General features: G+C 55.4%; 1 protein-coding gene across 1 annotated transcript in view; it reads left to right on the forward strand.

The window, feature by feature from the left end:
• The first annotated feature begins 3,847 nt into the window (after positions 1-3,847).
• Positions 3,848-12,608, forward strand: part of LOC111157661 (parvalbumin) — a 17,107-nt gene continuing 8,346 nt past the window's right edge. The window contains exons 1-3 of the mRNA XM_022519275.1: positions 3,848-3,997; positions 5,760-5,892; positions 7,114-7,223. Of these exons, the coding sequence (XP_022374983.1) occupies positions 3,937-3,997; positions 5,760-5,892; positions 7,114-7,223 (304 nt within the window). The 5' untranslated portion in view covers positions 3,848-3,936. The remainder of the gene's footprint in view (positions 3,998-5,759; positions 5,893-7,113; positions 7,224-12,608) is intronic.

A 12,608-nucleotide genomic window follows, 5' to 3' on the forward strand; every position in this document is an offset into this window, starting at 1 on the left:
CTCCAGTCCATGACCTCCTTAACAACTACCAAAACTCTATGTTCAGTCTCGCCTCTCTCCAGAATGTAGATCTCTGGGCATTTCCACCACAGTGTCCCTCAGGCATCCCAGATCCAACAGGATGTCCTGGCTGGCCCACCACGCTCTGCACGATTTGTGTCTGTCACCTTGGCCTTGGTTTCTAACCTTTTACATGAGCAGGTTGTAGTTGATCACGATGGAGCCTCTCTCAGCCCTAACATCCTAGGATTCTCAGCTCTGCGTCATCTCCCCCAGACTCGCCACCCTCCACAGCAGCACACCACCCAGTTTACAAACTTAGAGTCAGATGCATTCCACAGCCCCCAAGCCTGCGAAAGTCTCCCTCGAGAGGTTCCCTATCTCTCACGCCTCCCTGCTGCCATGCCTGTCACGCTAGTCCGACTGCTACGTCAGGAGATCCTGGGTGGACCCCGCATCCAGGCTCTAGCACCGGCTTCCCCATCCAGCCCACCCTCTGCTCTTTCCATCCATGGGGTCAGGGATCAATGAGGGACTTAGGGCAGCTTCTCTCCCAAACAGACTCTGCAGAGAGGCTGGGCCACCTCACATCACGCTCAAGATAATGTCAGTGCCCTGGAGATTCTTTTTAAGATTGGGGATGAGGGAAGGAAACTTTCATGGTGTTCATACTAGATACTCAATAAATATATGTTAAATTCATTCATTCATTCATTCACTCATGCTTTTCAAGCATGATCTCCTAGGTGGTTGTCTCCAGTGCCCGACAGATCATGCCAGAGAACCCCCTGCCAATCTTATGAAAACTACAAACCTTTGCTTCACAAGAGCACATTTGCATGTGATTTTTTTTGCACAAAATTTCAGGGGGTTCTTAGACCCCCAAACCCATCTATAGAGCAAAGCTGACCCCCAATTGAGCCCATTTTACAGATGGGGAGATGGGAATGCAAAGACAGGAAGGGGCTCTCCGTATCTCCATACACTAGCTCATGTCCTCCAAGTGCTGGGCCCACACCCAGCTCCAGGTTCGTGGTTTTGAGTCGGAACTCCCACCACACCTGGCGTGTCTGTGCTGTTTCCTCATCCACGTGAGAGTGACCAGGCGAGGCTTTAGGGAGGAGGTGGTGTACACATAAGAAACCAGCCCAGCCCCATGCACAGAGGACAGTTCCTCTTCTATTCATTTGCTCACCTGTTCTCTTCCTTTCCTTGCAGGATTTTGGAGGCTGGAAACAGTGCTGCCATCTAAAGTGGTCAAGGAAGGCTTCGTGGAAGAGGAGAGCCCTGCCTGAGCCTCAATTTTGGGTGCCGGAGGGAGACAGGGGCCAGGGGTTATTAATAGGCCTGGCTTGATGGGTCCAGGGAGGGTGAATGTGATACAGACACCCAGTACCGGGGCTGGGAAGTACCTGACACCGGAAGGGGAGGGGGCCGTGGGCTGGGGGTAGCGCCACCTCCCAAAATAGCCAGAGCAGAAGCCTATATAGGTGGCCATCCCACCTCGAGGCTCACTTCTCTGCAGGACCTCCCACCCGCCCGGGGCTTTCAGTGCAGGTTCCAGCCCTCCTCCCCGACCCAAGGTGAGTGGCAGCTAGTGAGGCTGAAGGTTGGATATAGTGGGGAAGAGGCCAGATGGAAGGGACAGCCACATCGTTCCCTGCCCCCAGGGAGACGGGGCTGGGAGGGGGCACTGAAAGGTCAGCAACTGAGGAGTTCCAGGTCTGAGAGTCCGGATTCCTCGGCTCTCCATCCGAACTCCTGGTGTGACCTGGGATAAATCCCTCCCCCTGGCTGGGCCTCAGGTTCCCCACCTTGGAACGAGAGGGGTGGAGCCAGGTGTCTGTGGACTCTGATGATGCCATCACAGGAGGCCCATGAGTGGGCAGAGGAGGCAGGGTGAAGGGCTATGGAGGGCTGGCAGGTCGGCCCCAGTAACATCGTCTGGTGCTCTGACTGGGTGGACTCTGGCCCAGAGAGGGTGTCAAGCTGATGGGAGGCTTCTCTAGCAGGGAGAGTTGGAGGAAGGAGGGAGAATGGGCCTGTGTTGAGGTTCCTGCCTTTGCCACGGGGGTCAGTGTTTGGGCATGGTCTGTGGCCCAGATGGGTGGGACTTCACAGGGCTGGGTCCTGGGCAGCGGGGAGGGGCTCCACGGATGAGGGTCACTGAACTCCAAGTTAGCAGACCCAGCAGGGGGTCTCTCTCTGCCAATTGCCTTGCTGTGTGTCCTTAGGCCACTCACTGACCCTCTCTGGCCTCAGTTTCCCCACCAGTAAAACATAAGGATCCTTCAGCTAGGGAAACAGATTCTCCAATTAGGCCCCTGGAATGAGCTGAGCCTGGGGGCTGAAATAATTTTACAGAAGCCCAGCACGTCCACGTGAACAGCTTGGCTGGGGGCTGGGACAGCAGGGGCTGCTGAAGGGTCCACGGAGGGCCATGCAGCAAGAGATGGCCGGTCAGGAGACACAGCCTCTGCTCCTTAGAAGCCAGCCGGAGGGCTGTGGACTGAAGGAGCTGACTCACAGGGAGGGGGCAGCCCGAGTGGCGTCGTCCTAAGGTTTCCAGGAAGGGCAGCCGTCCAGGGCAGAGCCGAGGGAGACAGTGTTGACAGCAAGTGTGCAGGAACTCGAGCAGCTGGGCAGTTCTCCCCAGCCGCCCACCAAGGGGCACCAGACTCAGCCCCGCCCACCTGCCTACACCTTCCATTGGAGGCTCAAGATCCCACCCCAAGGGACCACCAACACCATCAACACAAGGGAGGGACGCAGACAACCAGAAAAGGAGAAGGTCATAACCCAAGGTCACGCAGGGACTTAGCACAGCCGTAGATCTAGAACCCAGGCATCCTGACTCCCCATCCAGTGCTCTGCAAACTGTAGAGCCTGCTGGTTGCCGCCTGAATCCTGGGGAGACCGTGAGAAAGAATGCAACTGGTCTCTGGCTGCCTAAGATTAGGAAGTGTCACATTTCTGGGAGAAGAAGTTCAAGCCACAAAGCCTGCTGAGCTTGTCTAGAAAGTGTGGTCTGAAGGTTCCAGCCTCTCCCCAGACATGGGTCTTCTGGTCGCCTAGTGGGGAGAGGGTGCAGAAAGAGTTCAAGGTGCCTCTCCCACCCTCCCCTCTCCCAAAAGCTTTGTGGAGGCCAGGAGTCTGGACCCACACTACAGTCGGTGGCTCAGGAGACCAGGGAAGCAAGTAGTTAGTGGAGATCTGAGAACAGTTCTTTGGAAAGTCAGACTAGGGGAAAAAAAAAAAAAAGGTTTCAGTGCATCCCTGGCCAGATGTGGGATGGGGCATCTGGAAAGGGCTCGTGGGGCAGCAGCCAAGGCCTCCTCCCAGTGGCCTTGGGGTTCAGGTTTCCAGACCTCAGCGCTCAGATTTTGCAGCATAAATTTGCATCCAGGACAGACAAGAGCGGAGGCTGAGGTAGGAGGGAAGACAGAACGGGAGTAGGACCCAGGGGCCCACCAGGCTGTAGGCCTGGCCCCTGGCGGTCGGGTATCCTCCCCCAAGCGGCGGGACATCCTTTGAGATGCACGGACCCGAGAAGCTGCGCGGCACCAGGCGGGCGCCTCCTGCGTGCCCTTGACGGCAGGAGAGCCCTCCAGCCCCGGCTGGTGACGCGGGCGCCCCATCAATTCCAGAGGTCGCTCCCTCCCTGGGCGCCCGGGCCGTGGCCCCAGGGATCCCGAGGACCCCCGGAGGGGCGGGGCGGGAGCGGCAGCGGGTCGGCGCGTCTGCCGGTCCCCGGCAGCGCCGCGAGACTGAGCCGCTCTGGCTGCGCGCCCAGTCCCGCGCCCCCTGGCTCTGCGCCAGGCCGGCGGGCGTGCGCCCGGCGCGCAGCACTGCAGCGCTGGTCATATGAGCAGAAATGATGAGAAAAGCACTTTTTAATCTTTTCGCACTTGCTCTGCGCGCTCAAACAGTTGCAGGATGTCGATGACAGACTTGCTCAGCGCTGAGGACATCAAGAAGGCAGTGGGGGCCTTTACCGGTGAGCAGCGCGCTCCCCTCCCCAGCCCTCTCCCCTGATCCACCACCCGGCCCTGCACCCCCCCGGGTCGCGGGGCTAAAAAATCCTCCGGAGCGCTCCTCTGCCCAAGCATCCTGCGGGGAGCTGGCTGGACGGAGCAGCGGGTTCCTCGGCATTTCCCAACTCCTCTCGGGCGGGACCTGGCGCAGGGAGCCGGTGGGGAGGCCGGGTGGTGCTCTGCCGGACAACGGAAACTTGCTGGTGCCAAAGACAGGGGGGGCGTGCTGCGAGGACTCGGGGTCCGGACAAAGGGCTAACACCGGGGTCCAAAGCGGACCTTCCAGGTCCTTGTGGGCGCTTGATACTTCCCCTTTAAGGCACTTGGAGGGGCGCGGGTGCGCACGTCTTCTCTCCAAGCAGCCCCTTTCGGCGGAGACCCCCCGTTCAGAATGGGACTCTACTTGGCTGGCAGTGGTTGGCTCCTCTGCAGTCCAAGCCCCTCTCTGGGGCCCAGGGCAACCCCCCGGACCCCCCCACCACCACCACCACCAAGGACCCGCAAGCGATCGAGGCAAGCGATCCAGCGTTTCAGCGATCGAATGGGGTGACCTTCCCGCAGCTGGCATTGTTTCTGCCCAACCCTGCGGGGGGCATCCTCAGCGCTTGCAACTTCCAGCCTCCATAGGTTGCCCAGGTTGGGGGGCGGGCAGTCTAACCTCTCTGAGCTGCCTTGGACTTGGGCACTTAGCTGCCTACCTGCTTCTTCCCTCTGCTCTCCTAGCTGGGGAAACTGAGGCTGGGAGGAGACCAGAAACTTGCCCAAGGTCACCTAGAACAGAAGGGGAATTAGAACTAAGGTCACCTCCAGGTCTTGGTCCCCCTCCTTAGTGTCAGAGGTGGACAGAGGACCTGTCCTTCCCTCAGCTCAAGGCTGAGGGGAAAACATGACTCTCAACAGGACCACTCCCTCCCTGCCACACCGAAACTACTCTGATTGTACCCTTTCGGGTGTTCCTGGAAGGGAGCTTAGCACACAGAAAATTGGGGAGGAGGCGTCCCATTTCCTTTTTGCTTGGCATCCCCCTCCTCAGGGTAGGAAGAAGTTCTGGGAGGCTACCCTTCCAGGGGTGCTGGGATAACCTACCCAAGACTCCTTGACCAACCTTGCTCCCTCTGAAAAGAAATTTAACTGGGAGTTCCTGGGGAGCCTTCCAACACGTCTCCAACTCCCACCAGAATTGATATCTGTGGCAAAGCCAGGGTTTCTGGGTCCTCCCCCTCCTCCTCCCCCTGTATGACCTTGAGAGAAACTTGTCTTCCCTGTGTTGGTCGATTTTCTGGCAATACAATCTGTGGCTGAGAAAAAAGGTCAGCCCCCCCCACACACACACATACACACACCACGTTCACACCACCTCCAAATCTCCAGCCCATCCTCATTCAGCCAACACCCAAAAGCCTTCATGGAAGCCAGGAAGCTGCTCTGTCTTCAAAGGCTATCCTGCTCCCAGTGAAGGGCACAGCAGAGTGGTCTACCTTTTGTACCTCTAGCTGTGTGACCTTGGGCCAAGCACTATCCATCCATCCACGCTGGTCCGGGTTCCTTCAGCCCTCCCAGACAGGAGCATCCCTCCATTCCCTAGCACTGGCCCAGTTTGCTCAAATCAACAAATACTGCTACACCCCCTGTCCTCCTGCCTTTCCCTACTGCCCCTCCTGCCCTTCCCTACCACCCCGCCTTTGTCCTCATTTTAACCGGACCCTCTCCACCCTGCCCCCACAGCTGTCGACTCCTTCGACCACAAAAAGTTCTTCCAAATGGTCGGACTGAAGAAGAAGAGCCCAGATGACGTAAAGAAGGTGTTCCACATCCTGGATAAAGACAAGAGCGGCTTCATTGAGGAGGATGAGCTGGGGTAAACTGAGGCCTGCAGGGACTGCCCAGCCTGAGAGGGTGTGGGGGTTGGGACTCTGGCTCCTGAGGACCCATCAGATCTGCCCCTTCTCTCTGCACATTTGGCAGAAAATATCTGTGCTTCACCACTGTTGTTTCCGGAAGAATGAAATCGGCAGCAGAAAGTGCAACTAACTAGGTTAAATTATAGCCACTTAATATTGCTAATGGAATGACGCTACTTAATAATTAAACAGGAAGAGGCAGGTTTTCTGGATGCCTAACGCCACGTGCAAGACAGGGAGCGCTAGATGGAGAATTTATTTCATTGATTTTTCATTTGCCTCAAAGGCACCCTCCACCATCCTGCAGACCGCACCCCAACACACCCCCTTCTGTACCAGCGCAGCTAAAGCAGTGTCTGGACAAGTGGGGGATGCAGAACCAACTCTGAGATTCAGAAGTCCTGAGAACAAAGCGGAGGAGGGGAAGATTATGACTAGGAAAATGCACCTGGCTCATGTCTCCCCACCCAGCTGTGCCTTACATCACTCTCTGGCCAAGATGGCCTTGAATTTCGTCCTAAAGAGAAGGGGGAGGGTGTGGAGAGAGATCTTTCCATAGAAACCTCCCTACCCATCCAATCTCACCCCAAATCATTTTGCAAGGATACCCTTTGTCTGGAACCTTCTCCTTCTACCTACTCACACACACACATATACACACTGACTTCTACTTGTCCTCCAGGCGTCACCTTCTCCAGGAAGCCTCTCTGGTTTTCCCCCTCATCCCAGGTGGGATGGATGCATCCTCTGAGCACCCTTCTCTATCCCCATCAGTGTATCCATCACCCTGTGTGGTCTCTCTCGGAGCACTCCACCTCCTCCTCATTTTTTCGGGTGGCTTCCTTCTCTGTGGCCCCCCATTTCCAGCATGGCCCCGGCACAGAGAAGACACTTTTGCATTTGTGGGGTTGGCTGAAAAAAAAAAAACAAAGCAAATGCAGGTGCCCTGCCTGGAGTGAGGTCGGCCTTTCACCGAGGACGGCCTGTCCTTCCCTGCACGCCCACCCGTTAAAGCACAGCGCAGCCCAGGCCGCCCGGCGCAGCACAGCTGCTGCACGCCCGCTGCCGGCCACCTCTCCCAGTTGCCGGCTGCCGCTGTGCAGGTGCCCGCCCACCATCCGGACACTGTTCCTGCAAGGTGACCTCCACGTGACTCCCTCCCCGGCTTTTCTCCCCAGATTCATCCTGAAGGGCTTCTCCCCAGATGCCAGAGACCTGTCTGCGAAAGAAACTAAGACACTGATGGCCGCTGGAGACAAGGATGGAGATGGCAAGATCGGGATTGATGGTAAGTAGCCATGACCTGGGGCCAGAGCACATCGTGGATCTCAGGATGTTCAGACGCTAAGAGTTTGGAGCTATCTCTGTCACATGAGAGGGACAGGAGGGGTCTCCCACTCCCCAGGATTAGAAGGAAAAGGCAATGCATTAGGCCGAGAGCTCTAGCCAGGCACACACGCAAAATACCTGGTACTTTTTATTTTTTTTTCTGAATTTGAACAACCCGAAAGGAACAGATTCTTTTTCCCTCCCTACTATGTAAGGAATCAAGGAGAATTTAGGATTTTCCCTGAACTTCACCTGCACTTTTACCTGGATTCTGGTACCGGCTCTGCCCAATTGGCTGTGTGACCTTGGACCATCTCTGTCCTTCTCTGGGCCTCAGTCTCCCAACCGTAACCTGAGGAGATGAGGCCAACTGATCCCCAAGGACCCTGTGGGTTCTCATCTTTCTCAAATTCCAGGGATGGAAATTCCTTATCTTCTATCATCCTCAGCATCTTGTCCTGGTGTCCTGTAACTTCGGGTTTCAAAACCCTGTTTGGGCTTCTCCCAAATATACCCTTCCTGCGTTGTAGGAGAGCCAGGAAAACCAGCCAGCTGGCAATCACCTGGGAATCAGGAAAAGGAGTATTGAACCCCGCCTTGCTTTTGGGGCTTTGCTTTCAGAACAGAGGAGGGCCTGGCGGTCCACCATCCCGCATCCTTCTCCGTTCAGAACGAATATTCACAGAATACACAGAACACACCCCAGCAGTGTTATCTTTCTTAGCATCCCAACAGCCTTGAGAATGATCTCGATTTTGCAGATGGGGAAACTGATGCAGGGGTGCTTAGCCTGTTCAAAGAGCTAGGACAGAAGTGAGTGAGCCGGGATTTAGAATAACCCTTTTCCAGCAAGTTGTGTCTCATCTTGTAATCGTCCTTCCTGTCAACCTAAGAGAAAACTGTGTATGGGCACTTGGCCTCATGGGCTCAAATCCCTACCACTTTCTGGCTGTGTGACTTTGGGCAACTCCAGTAACTATTGTCTCATCTCTGAACTGAGGTCAATGATAGTCCTTCTCCCATGGGACTGTCGTGAGCATTAGACGTGTTAATGTGTAAAGGGTTTAGAACAGCGTCTGGCAGGAGTCAGTGCTATATATGTGTTTGTTACCTAAATTTTTAAAAATAGGGACTAGGTTGTCTTCATCCTTTTATATTCAGTATAGAGCCCACATCTCCCCCAAAGCAGGCACTTAATAAACATCTGTTGCCTGAGTATAAAGACCAGCCCTCCGTGCTCTGCTTCCTCTCTGCACTTCCCCAGCTATGACCTTGGCCCCGGCCCCTCTCTACACCCAGTTCCAGTGCCTGGCAAGTGAGGTGCACGGTTTAATCCCAAGACCTGGTTGGGCTCATCGTGAAAATTAAGTGGCTATCGACACAAAATTGCTCTGGAAAAGTTGAAAGGATTCTGAATGTGGGTGTACGTGATTAAAGTTTTATGCCCGAGACCAAAATGGAGAAACTTGGGCAAGGACAGGCGAACGAGTCCCCTGGCATTCCAGGGCCAGCTGTCTCTCCTGCGGCTGCGAAGGAGGGAGGTGATTTTAAAGGAGCCGGAGCAGAAAGTGCTGGAGAGAAATGGGTGGCTGGTCTTGGCGGGTCTGGTGAGTGGCGAGTGGCACATCTCCCCATGCCCCTTCCTGAGACAGCTCCACCTGGGAATGGGGTTCCGACCGGGACCCCAACCCAAAACCTCCAGACCTTTCTCCCCTTTTTATTGGCAGCCAGTAGGTCGGAGCTGGGCAGGAAGCGGTAGGCGGGGTCTTCACGGATGGCTGCTCGCTACCAACCTACATGATAAAGAAAAACCAGGCCATACCTGCTTCCCTCTGCCTCCCTCCCTGCCCATCTCCAGTCTTAAAGAGCTAACTCAACTCTTCCAACAGATCCAACAGACGTTTCCTAGCAAGCCAGTGCCAGGCTGTCAGGGAGGGAAAGATGAATTCAACCCCATTCCCAGAGGCCCTGTTTCCTGGCTGGGTGCCCCAGAGCAGAGGCCCAGCAGCCCTGAGCCCCAGTTGCTCATCGATGAGCTGGGCATGACGACAGATGGCTCACGGGCATCTGTGAGGTTCCGTGACCCGAAGCGTGTTAAGCGCAGCCAGGGCCTAGCACAATGCAACTTCTCAGCCAGCGGCGGCTACCATGCTATTTCTATCCTAGCTGCAAGGTGCTTACAGTTCCCTGTATATGTACACACCTGGGGGGTGCGGAGGAGCCTTCTGGAGAGGGCAAGACGGCGGTGTGGAGGCATATGGGAGGCTGGGGACAGGAAGATGCTGGCCGGAGGAGGGGGCCGGGGGTGTTCCTAGGAGAGCTCAGGGCAAGGTGTTGGTTTCAGCAAAGGCACAAGACTGGGAGGTTTAGGGATGTCTAGAAACGGGCAAGAAGGTTGTTTGGCTGGAAGTGGAAAAAGAGAGAGACTTGTTAGCAGCGTGGTAATGCATGCCGAACCCTGCCCGAGCGTCACCTAGGACGGAGGTCGGAGGGGCTGATGCAGAAGGAGCAGCGTCAGCGCCCCAGGCACACTGGATGCAAACCCAGGGGTGTCTGCCAGCGCTTTTCAGCTCAGGATGACCTGATGGGAGGTCTGGGGGTCAGGGCAGAATGAAACAGGGTGGGGCAGGAGAAGAAACGGGGTGGGGGTGCGGATCCCCGGAGTCAGCAGGGCCCCACGTGGTACACTTTTGAGAATGGAAGATACAGACACCTCCCCTCCTCACCTCCACCCCAAACATGGTACTTTTCCTGGAGGGTGCCGGGAAGGATGGGGTGACGATGCCTGGTAGGCAGTGAGATGGGAGGCAGAGGACTTTGCAGTCCCCTGGGAAGTTCTGTTTCAGCCACGATGCTTTCCTGCCTGTTTCCTGTAAAGGCAAAGGGTTCCGAGCCCTGCCCAGCAGCAGGAGGATGCTTTCAACTCCTAGTGGGACCCGAGGCAAGTCACGGAACCCCATCTGACCTTCAGGTGCCTGATCTTTACAATCAGGAGCCAGTCACTGGGGTCCCTGCCAGGTCTGGGATTCCAATGGATGCCCTAGCAAATAAACCTCTAGGCAGAGGACCAGCTGAGCCCGGGCCACCTCGCATAATGAGAGCAGGAACACCTAACTCACGGAGCACTTGCTGTGTGTCAGGCACCGTGCTCAGCATTTTACTCCCCCGATCTTCTTAGCTGTCTCTGAAGATACTATTACTATCCTCCTTTTATAGACAAGGAAACCGAGGCTCGGAGAGGCTAGGGCTTTGTCTAAACCTCATGTCTCAGAAGAGGCAAGGTCAGGATCTTAGCTCATGTGTGCTGGATCAAAGCATGTGCCCTGTGTGTGCTCTGCTCATTCATGGAGTTCAGCGAGCACCTACCCTAAGATGATTTTATGTACAGACTTATTGCCTGCTTCTCTCTCCCTCACTGCGATGCCAGGTCCACAAAAGCAGGAATTTTGTCTTGTTCCGTTCTGACCCCACCACCTAGAATAGGGCCTGGCACACAGAAGGGGCACAAGGAAAGTTTGCTGAATGAACGAGTGAAGGAATGAATGAATACATGGCCAGCTCTGGGGCTGCAGTGATGAGGAAGAGTGGTGTGTAGGGAGAGGTCTACAGGCAAAGGCTGGAGACCCGTGAGCTGGGGGCTTGCATGCAGCAGCTGCTGGGGGATTCTAGAAGCAGGACCACCTTCATCTCCCACTGTTGGCCCTCTCAAGGTGAGTGATGCTTACCGGGTCCTTGAGAACCCCAGACTGAAGGGAGGGGATAGAGAGACAGAGTTCTAATAATAACCCTTTGCATTCCCGTCTCTGGGACAACTACTTCTAGGAAGCTCAGACTTTTATAGATGTGGTTGATTGATTCTCGAAGTCCACCCTTGAGAGGCTGGTGCAGAGCTGGTAACAGAGAGTTTTAAGGCAGGAAAGGAGAGAGAAGCTGGACAGAGGTAAAAGTTGCCCCCAAACCCAGCCACAGTCGCAAAACCCAGGCACAAATAACAGGCGAGCTGGCTAAGGGAAGGGCTCCTTTTCAAGTGTTCGCCCTTCACGTTGGTGGGTCTCACACTGGAGCCAATGTCAGAGTCCCTGGAGCTTTTCATAACACACATGGCTGTGCCGGAACCCGAGTTTCTGATTCCTTACGTCTGGAGTGGGGCCCAAGTGTTCACGCTTCCACCAAATTCCTCGGTGGGGCTGGTGCCCCGGGGGCCATACTCTGGTCCTAGAATAATAATCCTAGAAGTTGGGTGCCATCACCCTTCCCCTTCTACAATGAGGACACCAAGGCACTGAGGGGTTCAGTGTGCAGGCCCACTCAGTCGCAGAGCCAAGAAGGAGGCTCAGAGGTCCAGCCAGAACCCCCGGTCCCCCGCCTCTCATACAGATGTGTCTCCCTCCCGGGCTCTCCATTCGCAGTGCCTGGAACGTGCAGGCTGACAGGACTAGCGGCTGCCACCCGTGCGGCATGTCCTGTGTGCCAGGCACTGCGCCCCAACCTTAGCTCATAGAGCTGGTGCAGCTGCATGACAGCTCCCAGTGCCACGAGATACACGCTCACTCCACGGACCCGCAACCTGAGACTCGAAGTGGGGCAACTTGCCAATCAGCCAATCACACGGCCAATCAGCATCCGGGCTCTCCAAGCCCGACACTCTGACTCTGAGTGGCCCACTGCTCCCCACCGTGCTGCGGACGGGATCTGGACACCCCGGACACACGGACAAGATCTGCACACCCTGCATACACACACACACACTCTCTTTCTCACGTTTTCTCTCATATACACACTCATACACTCCCTCACACAGTCTCTCTCATACACACACACACACTCCCTCATGCACTCTCTGAGATACACACTCACACACATACTCTCTCACACACACTCTCACACACTCCCTCATGCACTCTCACACTCTCACACACTCTTATACACATACTGTCTCATACACACCCACTCACACACTCTCCCCTACACACTCTCACACAAATACTCTCACACACTCCCTCATGCACCCTCTCACACACACACTCTCACACACATACTCTCTCATACACACACATTCTCATACACACTCTCACACATACTCTCTCATACACACACACTCCTATACACTCTTTCACAAACATACTTTCACACACTCCCTCTTGCACTCTCTCATACACACTCACACACTCACATACTCTCATACACACACTCACACATTCCTACACCCTCACACTCTCTCATACACACACTCTCTTACACTTTCACACACACACGCACACATGCTCTCGCACTCTCTCTCTCTCTCTCTCTCTCACACACACACACACACACACACACACACACACACACACACACACACACA

The sequence above is a fragment of the Enhydra lutris genome, unplaced genomic scaffold (assembly GCF_002288905.1).
Source record: "Enhydra lutris kenyoni isolate GAN:26980312 unplaced genomic scaffold, ASM228890v2 scaffoldscaffold55, whole genome shotgun sequence".
Classification (NCBI taxonomy): Eukaryota; Metazoa; Chordata; class Mammalia; order Carnivora; family Mustelidae; genus Enhydra; species Enhydra lutris.